The sequence below is a fragment of the Leptosomus discolor genome, chromosome 1, assembly GCF_034619465.1.
Source record: "Leptosomus discolor isolate bLepDis1 chromosome 1, bLepDis1.hap2, whole genome shotgun sequence".
Classification (NCBI taxonomy): Eukaryota; Metazoa; Chordata; class Aves; order Leptosomiformes; family Leptosomidae; genus Leptosomus; species Leptosomus discolor.
Genome location: NC_141391.1, coordinates 83,673,889 through 83,694,747, shown reverse-complemented (window position 1 = coordinate 83,694,747; position 20,859 = coordinate 83,673,889). Strand labels below are relative to the sequence as shown.

Sequence of the window (20,859 nt, the reverse complement as noted above, 5' to 3'; positions counted from 1 at the left end):
ACTTCACAGAGAAATGCATAGGTAAGTCAGCAGCTTCTGCTACTTATCACTAAACGCCATCAGAGCATTCGCTGTTTGAAGTATCTTTTCTGGTTGGTTGGTTGGTTTGTTTTTAAAATACGGAAAGCCATATTCTCACAGGTTTTGGAGAGCGAGCCAGGGCATCGCTCCAGCTTCCGCACACCCCACCCACAACCAAAAGAATAAGCCAGTCCCGGACCCAGGAAGACACACCACTCAGGAAGGTTTTCTTTGAAATCAGCGATTCTAACTCTCCCACACAGTAACTACCACCTCTTCACCAACTATGACTTTAATTATACCACCCAACGATGTATCCCCACCAGTCTCTCTGTTCACAGACCCATCTGGAAATGGGGAAGGCGTTCAGCTTGCTGTTCACATCCTTCTCAGGGACAATCTCCCTTCCTTTAAGCCCCCAGTTTCATGGGAGATAAGGCCGCTCAGGTCCAACATTAAGATGTCACTCAAATGCTGAAAAACTAGGAGATAAAGCCAGTAACTGTACTGCCATGTCTCTCTCCATATACAAATAGCTATAAAGGACATTTACTTGTAGTATCCTCCTCTTTCTACAGTACCTTAGTTACCTCAAAAACTTTTGGAAACTGACCCTGCAAGCTTGACTCCAGCATATAGAGAGAAGGAAACATTTTATAGCGTGCAATGCAAAACACCACATAACGATAAAGTTCTTCCTGCGATCAATAGAGAGCAGCAACGTAAATAAATAAAATGCTGACCTCAGGGGGGCAAAAAAAATTAGGATAAAATTCATGTTTCAGTAACTGAACTCTATGTTCCAAAACTACTCAGAGATGCTGATTAATGACAGCACAATTGCAAGTGTTCTTCACACGTTTACACAACTTCTAAAGTAACTTCTAATTCATGATACTATTTAAGCCTCAGTTGCTGAAGGAAAAAATCAACAAGAGTATATGTAATGGCTGTAGACACTTATCTTCAGAATTACAGCTTGGTAATACTGCTCTGATACTGGTCCATGATGAACAGTCCTTGGAGTTTTACTGGTAGACTTTGCTTTAAAATAGTGAAGGATTTTTTTAACAGCATTCTGAAACAACTGCCAGACCCACATGCATTAATCAAAACAAGGTTATAGAATCATAGAACAGTTTGGGTTGGAAGAGACCTTCAAGATCATCAAGTCCAACATTTGTCCTAGCTCTACCAACACCACTAAACCATGTTCATAAGTACAACATCAACCCGTCTCTTAAACACCTCCAGGGATGGTGACTCCACCACCTCCCCAGGCAGGACGGAAGATTTTTGAACAAAATGGAAGATTTCTGAACAAAAGCATGTTCCCAAATTTCAGAACCAAGTAGATTTTAGTGTCTACTTATTACTACATACCCTTCTCCTCTAAAGATGCAAATATGAAGAAAACAATTCCCTCATCATCTGAGACAGTTTGTTGTTCGTATTTCCAACATCAGTCAGAATTTTTTCTCTCCAACTACAGTCTTAAACTATCAAGACAACTGTCTTAAAACCGTTAAGCCCTAAGGTGTTAAACAAACTGTCTAAAATGCACTAAAACTTACATTCAAGAGAAGAAATGCGTTCTTCAAGGTCCTCGTACATTAGTTTCTCTGGTTTGGGGATATCACTGAAATCTTGTTTATCTGACCGTTGATTATGAAGTCTGAAAGAAGAGGGAAGAGCATAAATAATTTAATAAAGATAAATGCTAAACTTTTAAACAAACAGTGATCCGAGATTTAAATACAAGGATTACTCATACGCTTAGCAACAGACTAAACGAAACGTAAAATCCATGCAACCAAAATGCTGTAACTTCCTGACTCAAGAGTTAAAGTATTTAAATAAAGTTCTCCAACTTTTACCAGAAGTCAGCTCCAGCTCCCTGACAGCCATCTCCCTGCAGCCTTTCCCCAAGGCCTATATGTGACATAAAGGCATTATATTAAAACAAAATACACTCTCAAAAGGCATAAAAAGGAGTAAGGAAAAAAAAAAAAAAAAAAGGAGAAATACAATCAAGTGTGACACAGTCAACTGAAATCAAGAAATTTGCCTTTTTAGGCTCTGTGTTACAGCCTAATTCCCACTTTGATGTCATCTTAACAGATGTCATTGAAACCTATTAGGATTAGCTGTCTGGCAAAACACATACACAGGGGTGAAAATCTGGGTTCTATGAAAAATGGGGTTAGTGCCCTCATTCTAAATCCCCATTTATCTCATCAGAAAGAGAATGTGAAAGAACAGTATCTCCCACGTGACCCAGCTACTAAACTCTGACCAGAACCAGAACAGCAAAAGGAGTGCAGGTCACTAATGAAATTCAGCAGCAGCACTTCATAAAGGACCTTACTTCACACCAGCTGGTGCTCTTCACCACGGCACAAATTTCTAAGGAATTCAGGTCAGAACAAAACATACCTCCACAATAAGACATGTTCAATAAAAAAAAGTAAATCTGGGAACAAGCCAATAAATCTGCATTGTCAGAAGGACAGTTCAGTAACGTCAGTGGGGAAAAAACAACCTTGTAAATTAAACAGGATGGAGTAAATGGAACTTTGAGGTTTTGGAAGTCTACTTCATGGGTTTAGTCTTTCCTTCACAGAAACGGTTAAGTGTTAAATAATTCTTAAGGATGCAAACTTCAAGGACATGCATGCCACTTTCTTCAATACTGTGTCCCGCAACACTGCTAGAAAGACAGTCAATACACTGCCTCAGATTCAGCAAACTGAAGAGGTCTGCCTCATGAAGACGAGCAAACATGTATTTCCAAACAGTTTTCAAAATTCATTCCATCACACAAAGCTGGCAACCAAACCTTGGGCCGTACCTAATGTCGATATTCCATAAAGCAGTACCAGTGTGCCAACCAACACCGAACTATCAAATTGCATGAGTTATGCCTAAAATTACCATTAAAGCTTAAACAAAAAAACCAACCACCACCATCTGAACTATGTTGTTAATGTCCGAAATTATTTTTTTAGCCTAAAACTAGTAACAATCCTCACAATTGGTTTCTTCAGCCCTAAACAAAAAGGGAAAGGTTTAGATAATAATCTGGTTTATAACTCCAGTCTTCCTGTCTGTGTTTATTGGCTTCCTTCATACCACTCATATCTTGAAACATAAATAAACAAGGAGCTCCTGTAGTCACAGAAGCAATTGTTCTTCCCCACTGACAGAGGTCTGACTTGCAATGGCTTACTGCTGTTACAGCAGCGTATTTTCCTTTCTTTTTAAAAAAGTTCCCATTGCCACTTAAAATCTACAGGTCATAAACTAATTCCACAATACACATCAATGATGTGGCATTTGCCTAATAATGAGACTAAACAACTGGAAAAGCCCACACATGCATTTCTCAAATATTTTATGTAACAAAAAACAGTCCAAGGCACAAGAAATTAAGAAACACTCAATGAAAGAATGTTTTCCCTTTAAGAAAGTCTTGGGAAAGCATCGAGTTCAAGAAAATTATTGGGACCTCATACCCTTGCTTTGTCACACAGAACCCAAGAAAGCAACTACAACCCATAGCTGCCTGCCCAGACCCTGGCCTGTTCTCTGCAACACAAGTTGCTCACACTCATGAGGCCGCGTGGACTTTACAACATCCATCGAAGAAGTACAGTCCCTCACCGGATTAGAACGTTTTCCCCATATCACCTTAACATGCAGGTTAACATCCAACCTCCACTTCCTAACGTCTGTCACAGGAATACAGGAAATCTGAGACATACTGGAGAGAATGTGAATGAGCAGGGAAAGAAGAAACAGCCACTTAAAGGAACTAACCTCCCTAGAAATCCCAACACCTTCTTTCCAAGGCCAAGAACATAAAGGCTCTCCCCAAATTCTAACCACAAAAGAGATCCCCTCTACATTAAATGTTTATCGAGGACTCGATACAACAAAACAAGAAATTCGCAGGAAAGCCTGCTAGAGGTGCCTCAGGACAAGCTGTCTTTCTTCAGCCATCAAACCTGGAATGATAGCTAGCAGGTTAAGGCCAATTCAAGTGCCTCTTCTTGGGAAAGAAACATTAAAAATTAAATACTCGAGCTTTTTCTGAAGACGCCTATTCAGGATTCTTGGTTTTGGAGACTGGAGGCACCAGTGACCATTAAGAACGGAAGAATTTCATATATAGAAACAGGAGATACAGAGAGGAAGGAGAAGTCATTTTTATGCAGCTTAATTCTGCCAAGTTATTCATTTACTTAAAAGAGATCTTAAAACAAAACCAAAGGAAAAAAGTTCTGCTACCCATCGCATTCCCAGATGCAAAGGAGACTGGAGATTCCTATTCCGCAAACAGTTATACAGGCACATGAACGTGCTCTTCAGAGAAAAAAAACCAACGTTGGCATTACAGCTTGTTAATGAGTGAAGTGAGAACGTACAACTGCCTTGATTTAAATTCTCAAACAGGCAGCAGAAACCACCGAGCTTCCATCAGCAAAGGCTGTTTATCACAGATGTGAAAAACAGAGACACAATAAAAGAGACGTAGCTTTGCTCAACGAATTAGTGACCTTTTTTTTTTTTTTATTAAGGGTTTTTGTGTGTATCGATACACTTTTGAACATCAAGCATACGCAAAAGGCCTGTTTCGATATGGGAAAGATAAGAGACTATCACCACTTTGGACAGGAACTTGCAATGAGCTTGTAGTTTTACCTTCTTGAAAAATAACTTCAAGTCACTGAAAAAAATGAAGTTCACTCCTCTAAAGACCCATCTCTGTCTTCTGAAATGAAGTTTGTTCTCACATTAGTCTACAACACCAGCAAGAGTTCTTGTTAGCCTTATCAGGATCACATTTATACGGATGGCACAGAAGCCATCTAGAGGAACCAAAACTGGGAAGTCCCAAAAGAGCTCATGACAGCAAACTGCTAAAAATATGTTCACGTTCAGGTAATTCATACGAGGGTGAGATGTCCGATAGGATTGTTGTAAATAACAGATGCCAAGTAACAGTTAATTGGCCACTGTAGTACCTTCACATTCCCATTTGCGACACAGTACAGACATTGTTCTTGCTCAAAAAATGTATACAGTCTAAATGTTTAAATTATCAATATGGTCCAAAGTTGTGGGACACCAGGAAAAGTCAGATATATCTTGGATATATGCATACATTCCTCAGATGTTTCAAAAAGAAAGACTTTTTCATGGATATTACACACAGGCATGCAAGTCAGTGGTTGTTTAACTCAGATTCACTTTTAGGAACAGAGTTTACTTTTTTAGGAAACTTTGCGTTCTGAAATTAGCGATTAACGGAATATTTATTTATTAACAAGGAATGTTTCATTCAGCTGTCTGAAAGTGGTCTACCGTGTAAGGAAATACAACAAAACAGAAGGTCTACACTGATACAATAGATTTCAAGCGCTGCAGAACTTGCAGCGCTTGAAATACAAGAACGCACACCACACTCGCTTTCAGAAGTTTATCAGAACATTGACACATAAAAAGTAGAAAAGCAAAGAGGGGCAAAAGCAAAGGTTTATTGTTAAACCTAGAGCTGTATCTGTGGAGTTATCTACAGCAGTCTGAAAACCAACAAAGTAAACCAGCCTGACACCGAGCCCAGGAGTATCTGAATTCTGTATGACTTGTACCTGTCAGGTGTGCCCTAGTGGTGACAGCTCACACCAAACCAACCACCTCCCATCTTCAAAGCCACACATGGTAACAAAGCAACGCGTTGGCTGAAGTAGCACAGACTGAAAGTGCTGAGAAGCACAGCTCTAAACATTAATTAATGTCCTTAAACAGCAGAAGAGTTGTTTAAAGAGCTAAGGTTCAGTGATGGATATTTATCAATTTGCTCTATCTGCATCAAACCAACACGTGCTTAGGATGCCTCACATTCTCACTCTCCAGGCCTTTCAGCCCTTCGCCTAGTGCCTTCCCTAGAACTCTCCCATGGCGGTGGAATTTTTGGGCTCTGGAGCTAGTGCTGCCATTACTGTTTGCCCCAACAGAGGGGAATCTTCAGAATAACCTTTCATTCTTGCTCTACTATAACAGCGAAATGACTCTACAGAACATTTCGTAAATCAATCAAATCATAGGACAGTGGGGTTTTTTTGAAAAAACTCTGCATTCATCTGAAGTTTCCAATGCACTAGAGGTTTAAGTATTTAACTGGACTGTAAGGAAGCACAAATGTAACAGAGGTGAAAATGTCAAATCATATTTGCCAAAGGTGGATTTGGGATGGGGGGGGGGGGGGGGGGGATTGGTTTTTTTATAACTAAGTTTCTCTTGAGGCATGATATTTAAGAATGGAAATCCTTCTCCATCTTTGGAAAAGTTCTCACAAAATTAATGGGTTACTTGAACTGTAAAAGCAGCTATTGCCATGAACAGTTAGATAAATGTTTCTTTGAAAAGCAGATTAAAAATGTTGCTTTGTAAACTGTATTACCTGATTTTCTGGCCATGACTAGACGGTGAGGAAGAAACAGATTCAGAAGATGAAAGTAGATGTGGCTTTGAAATAGGAGAAAGCACCTGGTCAACACTCTGCTGTGAAGAGGCAAGGTATGAGCCACTGATGTCTGCAGAATAAAAATGCCACAAGTTGTATTAGTCAGTTATTTGTCCTACCATTTCTGGGACAAGGCTGGTTTTTACAACACATTTATAATTGGACCATGCATGCACCACCACTACAGAGCAATTAATATCCAGACCTTAACATGAACTTTCCTGTACTGTTTTTTGTTTTGTGTTTTTTTTTTTTACCTCTCCTGTATGGGAATGCTCCTCTGTAAGCCTTCACCATCATAAACTTACTCCTCACAAAGGCTATGATTATCATAATACATCCATGTTCCCCACAGACTGCAGCTCCTCTGCCAAACACCAAATAATTTCTCCCATGCTGAGCATTAGAGGAAGCAGTTACGGACCCGGATTTCAAGCTAGGGATGTGCTTACTAGCCAGCAAAAGATAATGCTTGAGGTCTCCCAAAGGCCATTCTTCATTAGGAAATTTAACCTGGAGGTTTCCTTTTCTACAGATTTGTGAAAATGGGTGACGAAGCAAAGAAGAAAATCTTCCAAGATTTTATCCTCTTATCAACAGCTGTAAAGCTACCAGGGAAGGAAACAGACAGACAGTATGACTAGAGAAGTCTTGAGTTTCCTAAGAAACCAAGGTAAAAACAAACCCCCTGCATTAAAAAGGCTTTTAATCACACTTGCAAAGTCCAGCGCTCGGGTTACGTTTTGCTTTGCAATCTTAATTTTCATTTCCCATGCAGCTGCACAGGTCTTTCATTACTAGGCTGTAAATTATTATTTTTTCCAGAAGATAGGGTATTCACTCCATAAGCAAGTACTGTTGTTTTTCTTCTCTTCATTGACTAAACAACTTTTACCATAATCGCTGCTAATTTGGCTCAAGAGATAGACGAAAAGCCATTATTAACACTCCCATACCTGAAGTTCTTTCAGGTGGTTGTATAGAAGCGCACCCTGTTCATGGTGCACATCACACTGCAAATGTCAGGATGCTTCGGGGATTGCCCACGGATTTTTATCTCCAGACAGCCCCTACGCCCGTGCAACGCAGACGAACACTCTCTAAGGAAGCTGAGTGCTAAGAGAATGGGACCCAGCAGTTACGTCGTACTCGCGTATCAGCAGTACCTGTTCGTGGTGGGAACCCTCAGCCCACCCACCTCCAATCTTTTATAAAATAACTTGTCAAATTCTCACATGCAGAACAACTGGACAAGAACAGCACGTGGTACTTACTGCATGCACCTCCTCGGTGTAACACATACCGCATGTCGGGACAGAGATGGCACGCCAGCCATCTCATACAGTAATTTACTACAAACTACTACTATTTAGAGATTATCTAGGATTGAATTTACTGATTTTTCTACTAGAAGACAACTAGTTGAGGCCTCTGGCTCACAGTAGGCTGTCTGCAAGGCTCACCAACCTCGCTTTTTCTCATCAGAAGGTATGAAGTTCGGTCAAGTCATGATCAAGGTGAAAAGTACTGATCAACAGGAAGCATGGGTCAGATGGCAAGCTGATTTTTTTTTTTTTCTCAGTAACTATTTCTTGATCCATGTTACTGCCCAGAGACAGCGAGCAGGGGAAAACCAAAAAGGATCCTGTCCTACTTTTAGCTGCTTTTAAAGAAATGGTCTTACTCCTTCCCAGCAGAAAGTCAAAGCCTGAAAGATGTCCAGCATGCATGGGCTTGGGAAGGAAAACACTCAAATACATGAGCCAATTTAAAGGAACAGAGAAAACCACATACATCTCCACTGGCAGATCATGCGGTAAACCAGCTGCTAGATCTGCCAAGTGCAAGTATTTTACACGAGGACACTCTTCTTCCTTTCATGCTTCGCAGACAGGTGCTGACAACTGAGCTGCAGTTGTCACTGAGGTATACCTCACTTAACGGAAAAACAAATCGCAGGCTCACCTGCACGGTACCTTTTACCTCCTAAAACTTATCCTGAGCTGTTCAGACCGGCATCTTCGATAGCACTGAAAAGCTCCATGGAAGCTTCCAGAATGACTTAGGTTTTCTAGCAAAAACACATCTGGTGCTTCAGCCATCTCTAGCACAAAGGATAAACATATATACACCAGTATAAAAGCACTCCTTCTCTGAAGACTCTTGGAACAGAGGTAATGTTATCAGTGGGGAAGCAATCTAACTGGAAGCAGATAAATCACTCCACGTAGGCACTGAAGCTACTGTGCTTACTGGGGCAAGTACCACACCAGTTCACCCTGAGAACATACCACCTGCTGCAACTTGGTTTCCCACAGTACATACCACTCAATTTCTGTAACACCTAAGGCAGGTAATGCCCTCCTTGGTTATTCAACTCTTATCCCTCTCCAGAACAAGTCAGTCCAGCGCATTAAGCAAACAACAGACCCAATGGACAAAACAAATCAGCCATCACATAACCAGCCTCTGACAGGTTCAAAGATGGGAAAGATTCTTACAGTTATGCACACAACTTCAATTTTTACATTTCCTAATTTTGCAACAAAACCCTACTTTCATGAAAGATCTTGTGCACGTACAGTATTAAACAAATAGTCTGTCAGTACTTTATACAGAAGCTGACAGGGAAACTTAAAATGTGGACGACTGCTTTGGAAGTGCAAGTTTTCAAATATGTTTTCAGTAACAGAGCATGATATTCTACATGCAGAAACACAGGTACAGCCACAATAGGTCAGACTGTTTCTAACAGTGCCCATTACTAAACAAAACTAAACTGAAATTGAAAAAGAATACTTACTCAAATCTTACTTCTGGGAACAGCCACCCTGACCTTTCCTCAATCAATACTTTTTTGGGTCTTCCTGACAGGGAAGTTTTATTCCTGCATCTATACTTGTTGTCAGAGAAGCTATAAATTCCACAACTTAGTCATGGTATGAAAAAGTACTTCCTTCTCTTTCCATTCCCTTTCACAGGACTCTGGGGTCTGTGAAGCAGTGATTAATTGATCCCTTTTCACCTTTTCCACATCACTCATTGCTTTCCAGATTTCCCACACCCAGCCCACCTCAGCCAACCCTTTTCCAAACTAAGCTACCCTTCTTGTATTCAACCTTCCTTCATACAGAAGCTGATAGTTTTAATTTTTTTTGTTACTATCTCTTTTTTTCCATCCTATTAAATCCATTTTCAGCTAGGGTGACAAGAATTGCATGACTCAAGAAGTAGATGTACTGAAGATTTGATATCACATAATGGTTTTTAAATTTATTTTCTATTTTGCTTGCTTGTTTGAGTACTGCCCCTTAAAAAAAAGACTCCATAATTATTAGACACTGTGAAACAGCAAATTACAATTTTCCCGTCATGACCAAACACTGATCCCCTCCCGCTCACAATTGCTAAGGAATATTTGATAAAGATGGCACAGCAAAAAGAACAAATAAAAGCAAATCTGGGCCTTTCAGATCGGAAAACTCAATTTAAGAGAAGCCAAACGAAGCAGTCGTCTGCTGCACACACATGTTAACCACAACAGCTCAATGAAAGGACAGGAATACAGGGGGAGGGTTATTAACACTAGGAAATTCCAATTAATGGTGCAAAGTAGTTATACTTAATAGCAAGTTTTGAATGCAAGTCTGCATATCATAAGGTTATACCCCTAGTGAATTATATGGCATAGTCTTCTCTTTAAAGCTACCTGAACTAAGTGCAGTAGGTTTAGCCTCCCTCCATGTACTTCTCCAGTGCTCGTTTCCATGAAGAAGCAATACTCCAAGCAGCTACCATGCTTTGTCTCTGACTTCCCCTACCTCTTAGCAACTAACAAATGAGTGAAAGACTATCACTGCTAAATCTGTCTTGTCCCATAGCACAAGAGGAACAATAAGCAACAGCCCGATACCACGCCACATTAACAATCGTGACTTACCGTCTGACATTTTCTTGTTCCCGAGATCTCTTTCCGATTTGGAAACGGGAGTAGAAGAAAGGCGTTTCGAAGAAGACATTCCTCTGTGGGGTGGTGTTAAGGGGTTTTTAAAGGTATCAACCTGCCCAGTTCTTTTGAGGTATTTTTCACCTCTTGGACTGCTCAGGGGAGAATGCTGGGAGATGGGATTATCCTCTAGAAATTCATGCTGGGTAGTCAAGGGGGGTCTACTAACAGCGCACTGTAGCAGTGAAGGAGACAGCATCTTTTTCGGCGTTCTGCTTGCAGCCGCATCCTGCATGACTCTGTGCTGGTAGTTCCTGTAGGCTTCTTCCAAATACTCTGCCTCTTTTTCCAGTTCTTTTATTCTAGCCCGGGTTTGCGCCATACACTCCAGGTCGGAATCCGGAGAAGCGCTGCGTGGCCATAACTGCTCACGATAGCCGACTCTTGGCACGGCGTTTACCTTCATCACATCACTCATAACCTGATTCTTTAGGAATGCACTGTCCACATAAATATCATGAGGTACAATTCTGTCACCAGTGAATTCAAGGACTGAGCGATCGACAAGCGAAGGCTTTGGATTCCGATACACTTCATTTTCCAGAGCTAAATGATAGCAAGGGAAAGCGAGTGAGAGTAAAGAGGGAGAGAGGGAAAGCCATAACAGAACAGAAACAGTAAAACACAACATTTAAATTTCAATTTAATAAAATTTGCCCAGAGAAGCTGTGGCTGCCCCCTCCATTATTTTAACATGGAATTGGCTTAAATTTTGAGAATTTAATGGCTTGATTTAAATGTATTTTTAATGTAGCTGCATAGCTGCAAATTGTCACTGATAATTTTTTTTTTTAACTATATAATGCTTCCATGTAAAACTTCCTCAAGTATGCACTCTACAATGTTATTTCTTAAATTACGTTTAAATATATAAATATAAACGAGAATGTCACCACTTTGGACCCATTATATCCAATCATGCTCTTAAAGGGTGAGGGCACAGGGCAGGCCACAAGTATAAACAGTTTTCTTCTATTTAAATCAAAAAGGAAGTTTAGAGAAAAACAACATAGCACATAGATAATGTTAGTTTTTTAAAAAGGTACTTCTCAAAACTGTCAGTGAAATGGAATGTTTTGGGGCTGTCTGCTTCCTGGCTTGCACTTGTATGCTTCAGCAAACCCAAAAGACCAATCTATAGGGCTGTATCTTTCTCAGCAAAATGACCACCTTGTTTTTATTCTACATAAATGGTTCCTGAATGACATCATAGAATCATAAAATCATAGAACAGTTTGGGTTGGAAGGGACCTCAAAGATCACCTAGTTCCAACCCCCCCGCCATGGGCAGGGACACCTTCCACCAGACCAGGCTGCTCCAAGCCCCATCCAGCCTGGCCTTGAACACTGCCAGGGAGGGGGCAGCCACAGCTTCTCTGGGCAACCTCTTCCCGTGTCTCACCACCCTCACAGTGAAGAACTTCTTCCTAGTATCTAATCTAAATCTCCCCTCTTTCAGTTTGAAACCGTTACCCCTCATCCTACCACCACACTCCCTGATCAAGAGTCCCTGCCCACCTTTCCTGCAGGCCCCCTTTAAGCACTGGAAGGTCACTGTAAAGTCTCCCTGGAGCCTTCTCTTCTCCAGGCTGAACAACCCCAACTCCCTCAGCCTGTCCTCACAGGGGAGGTGCTCCAGCCCCCTGACCATTCCATGGCCCTCCTCTGGACCCTCTCCAACAGGTCCATGTCCTTCTTGTGCTGGGGGCCCCAGAGCTGGACGCAGCACTGCAGGTGGGGTCTCACCAGAGCAGAGTAGAGGGGGAGAATCACCTCCCTCGACCTCCTGGCCACACTTCTTTGATGCAGCCCAGGATGCCATTGGCTTTCTGGGCTGCAGGCTCACATCCTTAATTCTGATGCAATATAAAAGTCCCTGCAGTACTTTCAGACATTAAAATATATATTTGCTGTTTTGACACTAACAAATTTCCAGTTCCAAGTGGTACTGATATTTGTACCATATATGAAAATGTACATATTGGTCTAGTCAATAAAATATTGCATCTACTGAACCACAGCATAACACATGCTGTACGTAATGTATAATCATTGCAGAATTCAGTTTCATATGTTTAGATCAAATATACATCCCCAAACTTTTATTTATCCTACTTGATATTACCAATTTGACAGACAGGCATCTTTAGAACTATATTTCTTCAGCAGACTGAATGGCTTTAAGCAAGTGCCTCTCTCATTCTAATGCCCATACAAGGTGCCTAAGTTATTAGCCTCAACCTCAACTGTTTAAAAGTTAGATCTAAACTTGCGAGGTATGCAATATAATTTCAAATTGATTAGTCTTATTATGAACATTCAAGAATCAAAACGCATCAAAACATGACTCGCCTCCTCGAAAACAGTGATTATGTTATCACCAAACATTAATGTCTTCGTACTGAGGGAAAACAGACAATAAAAACATGAAAGTAATCGGTGAGGAATGTTTTCCCTTCCTCCTATATGTTTGTTTTCTGAAAGGAAGGGAAGTTGTAATGAGCCTGGTTTTTAAATTGGGCTTTTAAATAGATTTTGATTTTAAACTTGAAATCTGCTCATTGGTGCTGTATCAGTTCTATGTAACTGCAGCTTTTTTAAGCTTCTGGAAATTCTTACGCTGGTTAGGTAAGTGAACTTTATAGAGGACTGCTCTGGTGTCAGATACAAACCTGCCTGTGTTTGTTTCACCTGCAGTTTCAGTTCTTCAACCTGCACATTTAACTTCCTGACAGTAGCTTCGGAGTCCAACAGTTGGGTCTTTAACTGGGCACAACGCTCAACCTATAGATTGAGAGAAAAACAGAAAACAGCATAATTAAAAAAAAAAAAACCTCAAATGGCTGGATACTTGTTTCTAAATGTTTTTCAGGTCCAGTCAAACCATATAGACATAGTACCCTACTGAAAGTCAGTGCTGACAACTTCATGACCTGGGGAGATTTACTTTGGTTATGCCGGGTTGGAGTTTGCTTTCTCGTTTTTTGGTGGTGTTTTGTTTTCTTTACGGTTGTTTACACAAAAATAAGCAGAGCAGAGTCCCTGTAACTACACGCTAAACGGCCTGCACACGTACAAAGATAAACGTGAACAAGACGAGAGGCAGAAAAAAGGATTCAAATTATATAGAAAGAACAATTTACCTCACTTTGTAGCTGCTTTTCCAAAATCTGCTTATGACTTTCAAACTCATCCAGCGCCAGCTTCCGAGAATGTTCCACTCTCCTCAGCTCCACTTGGCAGGCCAGGTACTCCGCCGAGGGCTGGGACAGCTCTACCCAGAAAGAGAAATACTAGAGACTCGGCTGCAGAGTAACAAGTGCGCGTTTTTCTACACGATACCCCTTCAAAATGTAAAGCCGATCTGTTTTTAGGAACATACAAGGCTTTGTTTAAATAAAGTACTCGGGGATTTTTTTTTTTCCTTTCTTTTACAAAGGATTGACATTTTTGTTGGCATAGTCATTTAAGAACTAGACCCGGACTCTCTGGAAGAAAAATACGTATCCCTACCTTACATAACTGGGTGTACATCTCTACTCTCTGGCAATCTCAAATGCACATTAACTACTCGGCATTTTATAACTATAGTCAAGCAAGCACTTAAAAATAATAATGCAGTGTTCTTTTACCACTATTAACCATGCTGATGCTATGGTTAGAAATATTGCACTGGTTTTTTCAAAGGGTGAAAAGTATATTCTTGATATCATTATAGCTACCACTTAATTCAGGATTTCTACGTAATAAAGAAAACAAACTTGTAATGCCAAAGACTGTTTCATTTTATACAAACATTAGTTGGGGTTTAATGCAAACTACTAGTAAACATAATACAAAGAATGTATTTTAATGAAAATTTATTTCTAAACAAATACTTGCAGGGAAACACAACAAAATTACTAAATTGTTCACACTGACTGTCTCGAAGATGCTGGTTCTCACTGCGAGTCTCATCCAACTGTTGCTTAAGTAGTTTATTCTGCACTTGGAGCTCCAATTTCTCCTCCTTTAGCAAAGGATAGTCTGATACCTCTTTCAGTTTTTCTGTCAACAACTGATTCTGTTTATTTACCAACAGAACCTGGGCCTTCACTGACTCCAAATCCAGCTGCAGATAAAGAAGAGTTTAGAAACTTATGAACTGCTATACTACTTCACAATTATTTTATTTCACATTTTCTTTTTTTTTTTTTTTTAAATGTACCACAAATGCACTGATTAGAATACAGCCTCCTTAAATTCATGTTTACAATTACCTCAAGCTCTTTCGTGCGTGATACAGCTTGCTTGAGTTCCTCCTTTTTTGAATTAACAGCAATGGCTTCTTCATGCAAAAGCATAGCTTTCTCTGCAGGGAGGATTACAAATGCCAAATTAAAATTAGAAAGTATTACAGTTAAAAACTGTACCAGCAAAAACCAGTTTAAGCTGCTAAACCCAACATTCAATTTAATTCAAGACAAAAACGACTGAATGTCACACTCCTTCAAAATTAAGTAAATCACACAGTGTGTATATATCCACGCGCATACATACACTCCTTTAGAATTAAGTAAATCAAATTCATATGCACATGATATATCATTTCTTTCACATGTCCCTAACTTAAAAGCCCAAACATGTTATCTGTCCCAGCTCTCTTCCTCAAGCTCCAATTAAACATCTTGTGCACAACAAATATAGAAACTGGCAACCATTCAAGGGCAGGGTACCAGACTGTACCAAAGTTCAATGAGAGAATGAATGAGCTAGTAGAACTTCAGAAGGAGATGGGAAACCAAAAAAAGCAAAATGCTTTGCAGCCTCTGCGTGAAGCAGCAGTTCATGGTTCCCACTGCATTCTGAACAGCAAGGAGTTGCACGACTGGATCCGGCTACACGTTTTCAAAAATCTATTTTGGGGGGTTTTCTGTCACTTACACAGCTGTTACTGAATACCATGACTGTTTAGTAACAACAGTATTTTGATACCTGTTAGTAAAAGCTCTAGAGATAAACAGCTACTTCTCAGAGGGACAGTTACCTTTGTTTTTTTTCTCATCTTCAGTGACTTTATTGGCTCTGGCTATGTATTCTTCTTTTAATTCAAGCTGATATCTAGAAGTAAAAAGAATTATGTATTCCCAAAGTATGTGTGTGCACACATGCAAGTGCATTTGTGTGAACTTCAGTCTTTCCCAGACTAAACTATAATCACACAATTATTTATTGACAAAATTAGATCCACTGAAATGGTTGGAAGGCTACTGCCAGCTCTAGAGCAGGCCAGCTGTGGGTCTTCCCAGCCAAGTCTTGAACACCTCAAAAGATGTATATTCCACCACCTCCCTGGACAACCTGTGCCAATGCTGCACTACTCTCCCAGTAAAAAAAAAAAATTTCCCCCCGTGTCCAAGCTGAATCTCCCAAGCCACAATTTATGGCCCCTGCCATACGAACTCAGAGGTCACATTTGACAGTCCCATCCCTATCCTCACAGACCTTTACTAAGCCCTCTCCAGTTTCTTCACGACTTTCTTAAATTGGGGAGCCCAAACCTGGGCACAGTATTCCTAGCACAGCCTTCACCAGCACCTGAAGGGGATAATAACATCCCTCAGACTGTTGGCCATGCTGCTACAGATGTCACCCATCACGCTGTTTGCCTTATTTGCCAGAGCATGCTGCTGGCTCACAGTCAACCTGGCATTCACTGTGACTCCCGTGCCCTCTTCAGAAATTCAGCTCCTCAGTCAATTCCTCCTCCCCATTTATACTACTTCATAGGGATATTCTGCCCCGAGCGCAGAGCTTTGCAGTTCTCCTTGTTAAAATTCTTAAGATTTATGCTGGCACAATCCCCAAGCTTATCAAAGTCTGTCTGAACTGAAACTGCCATTTATTGTGGAAGCCATTCCCCTTAATTAAGCCTCATGTTCAAAGTTGTTGAGGATGCCCTGTGTTGACATCCAGATCACGAATTAAGGTGTTGGACAGTATGGGTCCCAGTACTGGCCCCATGGGCTCTCTGCTCGTCACTAGCCACCAGCTAGACACTGAGCACTGCCCAGGTGCACCGCTGTTCACAGCCCAGCGGTCATCCAACTTTACCATTCAATTTTACTGGAATTTACAGGAGCTAAGAAAGCTCAGCAGTCTGCATGACTGGGACATAGATTGTAAATGTTTTCAGATCTTGCCTTATCCATTCTCCTGCATTTTTGCAAATGGTCCAGACCACTCAGACCCTTATCCCAATTACAGCATTTAATGTTTACTGGAGAGAGAAAAAAAAAATCCTTTTCTAACAAGCATCATTATTTCCACATGATAAATAGGAGCTCCTTGCTACTTTTCGTCAAGGATTTGGGACAAAAGGACAAGGATTTTATCTTTCTGAGCATTTGCAGCATGTCTAAAATATTTAGCATGTTGATAAAATAACCTAAGCAGCAGTTCACCCTTAAAATAATTTGCTTCTCCTCATGAACCAAAAGCACTTTACAAGCATTATTTGTAACTATCTGTTATGGACTAGATAAAATGAGGCACCACAGCGGGTCAATTAGTTGGATTTCACTGTTCTCTGACAAATCCCTCAAATCTACTCAGTTTCAGCTGCAGCATCATTCTTATCAAAATCTACCCTTTGCATCTCTCCTCTGTAATTTAAATAAAAACACACTAACACAGATAATACTTATTGTTCATTGGCTGACAATAAAGAGTAACGATACATCAGTCACGTGGTTTAACTGCCTGACTGGAAGACTGGTTCATGCCATCCAACGCACATGAGTAATAACAGGCCGAGAGCACGTGCCCCCATTGAAGCGGCCAGTAACCCTCAATCGACCAAGGCACTCCAAGGAAGTAGAATCGCAAAGTTAGAATATACCTGCTGCAACACCTCAAAACCAGTCACAGATGATGCCTTACACTTTCAAAGAGCATTTCTAAGCAAATTCTCTGAAACCACATTCAGGCAGATGGTAGTCCATAAAAGAGGGTGATCTATAACAAAGAATCTCTCGGCAAAAATGAGGAAGAGCCAATCTGTCTGTTCAGTGGGCTACTGTGCCTCTCACCTTTTTTCTAAGAAACATGTAACATCTCTCTAATGCTAATTTTCCCTCCACGCCTTTTCCGCGTTCGTAAAACGGGCACTTCTTTTAACTGTGGTCAGAGGAAGTCACCAATACTGCTGCTCTTGTCTAAACATACAACTAATGTCACATCTCTTTCCCAGATAACACCACAGAATTTAAACTGCAACAATAACATACCTATAATCAAAAGAGAATTATTTTCTATAGCAAGCTTTTTCTGAACCTGACGGAACATTCTGTCTTACTAGCAAAGAGCTAAGCAATCATGAAAAGAATTCAAGCTGATTAAAACAAAAACACAAGCACACATTTTCAAAGTCCTTGCTTTGTTACACTTTTCAAAATAAATCCTATAGAATTTATTATTCTGTTTTCATAGGAAGTAGCATGTGTCCTATTAGAGACAAAAGAAAAATTTACTTCAAGAGTTCCGTCTTAAGCTTTTGGTCGTATGTCTCCTCTATATTCTTCACAGCAACCTCCCGACGTCGAAGTGCATCATCAATAGCTTTACTTTTCTCTTCCTGAAGTTTTTGAGTGCTGAAATAACCATAAACATACAGACAATGACCAGTTATAAAGCAAAAACTTTAGAGTTTGGGTTTGTTTTTTTAAAATAACATTCAGAGATGTCAAAGAGTAACGTGCTTGCTTGGAACACTGTAGCAATTTAAAATAATCATCAGAATTTGTCATTGTAATTCATTAAGAACGAGGAGATGTGACACAAACTAAATTGCCCTATTTAAAATCCAGTACTAATCAATTATGCAGCTAGCCCGGGTTAACCCTAGCTCAGTTTCCCACACCAGAAAGGCTTCAGAGGAGACAGTACTGAGCATGCTACTCTATCAGCACCCTCTGCTGGCTTGTTAAAAAAACCACAAGTTTTTGTTAGCAGGATACTCATTTTGCTGTGAAAACAGATGACAAAGAAATGGCATTAAGCACCATTGAAAACCTGACCAAAAATGGTTTAGTTATTTTTTCATTTAACCAAAGAAAACTGATCTTACTAAGGACAAGTAAAAAAAAAAAAACCCAGGACTACACAAGCAAAACATTACATACATGCCTCATGAGTGTTATGATTACATACTGTGTTGTCTGGGATTTGTTGGTTTTGTGGGGGTTTTTTGGTGGGGTTTTTTGTTGGTTTTTTTTTTTTTTTTGAATTTAAGCACTTCAAAGCAAACATCTGGCTCCTTGCCTCCAAAGTGATGCTGCCCTGTTTTGGTTGGATGAGAAGGAATAGAAAAACACCCAAAACATCTCTTCGTATGAGGTATGCCTGCTAATAGAGACATGATAAAATACTGCTCAAAATGTAAAACACAGCTTCTGGGACATATAATCTACTTCGATGTCACAGAAGCAGCAACACCTCAAAGCGTGCTTTCCAGAAAAAGGACAATAATATGATATTGGATACGGCCCTTCAGCAACTTACACTTCAAATGCCTCAATTCTTTGCTTCAGTTCTGCCTCTCTGGTCCTTACGACTTCAATATCTTTCAGTAGACTTTGTCTCTGAGCGTAGACTTCCTTGGCTTCTATCTGAATCACAAAATATTATCTCTAGTTTTACTTCACAATTCATACAGGTATCTACTGTTTAACACGTTCAAACTTTCAAGGATCTTCTTCAGGTATTGGTCTTACTCCAATAAATATTATTTATATAGTCATAATTTGAGGTAACATCCAGAATCGACTGTAATTATATTTTTTAATTCCCTTTCTCCTTTTACTCTGAGTAAAAATGCTTTAGATGGAGCGACTACTGGCTACCTGTAAACACTTTTAAGAAATAGCACTGATTAAAACTTACGTAAAAAGAAAACTTGTTTTTAAAAAATTACAGAATAAGCACGTTCAAACATCTGATTTTTTTTTAAAACAATAGTTTTGAAGGTTCTTCATAAAAACAAAATTGGAAAAACAAAAGCCAAAAAACCCTGATAAACCATGATTTCAGCACAATAAGACATGTCAATCAGCAGCCTTCCAGTTTTCGCAGTTTAACTTAACAGAAATCAAAGAAATTGTAAAAGGGATTCTCCAAGTGACGAACACGCTAATGCCAAAAGTCACATATCTTCTTATTAATAAAAAAGACAGCTGTTCTTGTCCTTAAGCACACAAGGCATTATTTCTCTCCAAATAAATAGTAATTGCCTAAAATGAAGAAAACTGTGATTTTGCTGTATGGGTGCTCATATCAAGTTCACAAGTCATGTGCACTTGACAGTGCTGAAAGACTCAGCTGCTGTACCTGGTGCAAAAAAACAGAGAGTTTGTCAAGCTGTATTTCCTGGGCATAAAGTTATCTAGTAAAGGGTTAAATGACCTTCTAGCTTTAATGTAAATATACTTTAACTCAGTAGAGCTCCTGGTCTCTGTAAAAAAAAAACAAAACAAAACAAAACCCCAAAACAACAACAACAACAAAGTCCCCAGGTAAATAAAGACAGACACTGACAAGAGCAACCAAATATTCACACACAATACTTGGTGGATATGTTGATCTAGTTGTGTTTTGGTTTGGTTTTTTGCTTGTTTGGTTGTTGGTTTTTTTTTTTAATTACTGAATTAATTTCATGCCCACAAAAGAAGATTGATAGCTTAAAACAGATGGTTTTCTTGTAAGCTTTTAAAGACATAACCATGAAAGAAATTCATAGCACAGTGATAAAATGTTTAATTTTCAGTTTAGAAGGAGGTCAACAGTAGAGATCAGTACATAACAATCTATATAGATACCTGTATGATTACCAGGTTCTCTCAGGGGAAAAAACAAACAAGCCCAAAACCAAAAAAAAAAACCCCACCACACCAGAGCAAAAATGTGATTAGCGTTTATGGATGAGCATTACTTGGATAGGAAGGTCTATGACAGACAGCAGGGGGGTGGCTAGGCAAAGAGGCAATAGAGCCCCAAGCAAACTATTCTTCCAAAACCCACAAAGTAACAGAGATTGGGTGAAGCAATTTAGAATTATATACAAATTATTGTGCCCTGCAGTAACAGTTACTACTCCGACAAAACACCAAGAGTTAACAGCCCAAAGGAGTAACTCGGCAACAAAAAAAGTGTTCAAAGAAACAAAATGAGATGCTAGCTTACAGTACAGACAGTGGCTATTAATAGTATTTAACATATAATGACATACAGAAATGACATATCCGTACCATACAGACCACACATTCCA

At 39.8% G+C, this 20,859-nt stretch overlaps 1 protein-coding gene across 2 annotated transcripts in view; it reads right to left on the bottom strand.

Annotated features, from left to right (window-relative positions):
• OFD1 (OFD1 centriole and centriolar satellite protein) overlaps positions 1 to 20,859 on the bottom strand; it is a 35,367-nt gene that overhangs the window by 6,217 nt on the left and 8,291 nt on the right. For both annotated transcript variants that reach the window (XM_086462334.1, XM_009954522.2), the window contains exons 8-17: positions 19,098 to 19,204; positions 18,068 to 18,187; positions 15,583 to 15,656; positions 14,816 to 14,907; positions 14,478 to 14,667; positions 13,700 to 13,830; positions 13,229 to 13,340; positions 10,491 to 11,102; positions 6,488 to 6,620; positions 1,596 to 1,696 (exon numbers count right to left, since the gene is read on the bottom strand). In XM_086462334.1, coding sequence (XP_086318460.1) covers positions 1,596 to 1,696; positions 6,488 to 6,620; positions 10,491 to 11,102; positions 13,229 to 13,340; positions 13,700 to 13,830; positions 14,478 to 14,667; positions 14,816 to 14,907; positions 15,583 to 15,656; positions 18,068 to 18,187; positions 19,098 to 19,204 — 1,672 coding nt within the window. The remainder of the gene's footprint in view (positions 1 to 1,595; positions 1,697 to 6,487; positions 6,621 to 10,490; positions 11,103 to 13,228; positions 13,341 to 13,699; positions 13,831 to 14,477; positions 14,668 to 14,815; positions 14,908 to 15,582; positions 15,657 to 18,067; positions 18,188 to 19,097; positions 19,205 to 20,859) is intronic.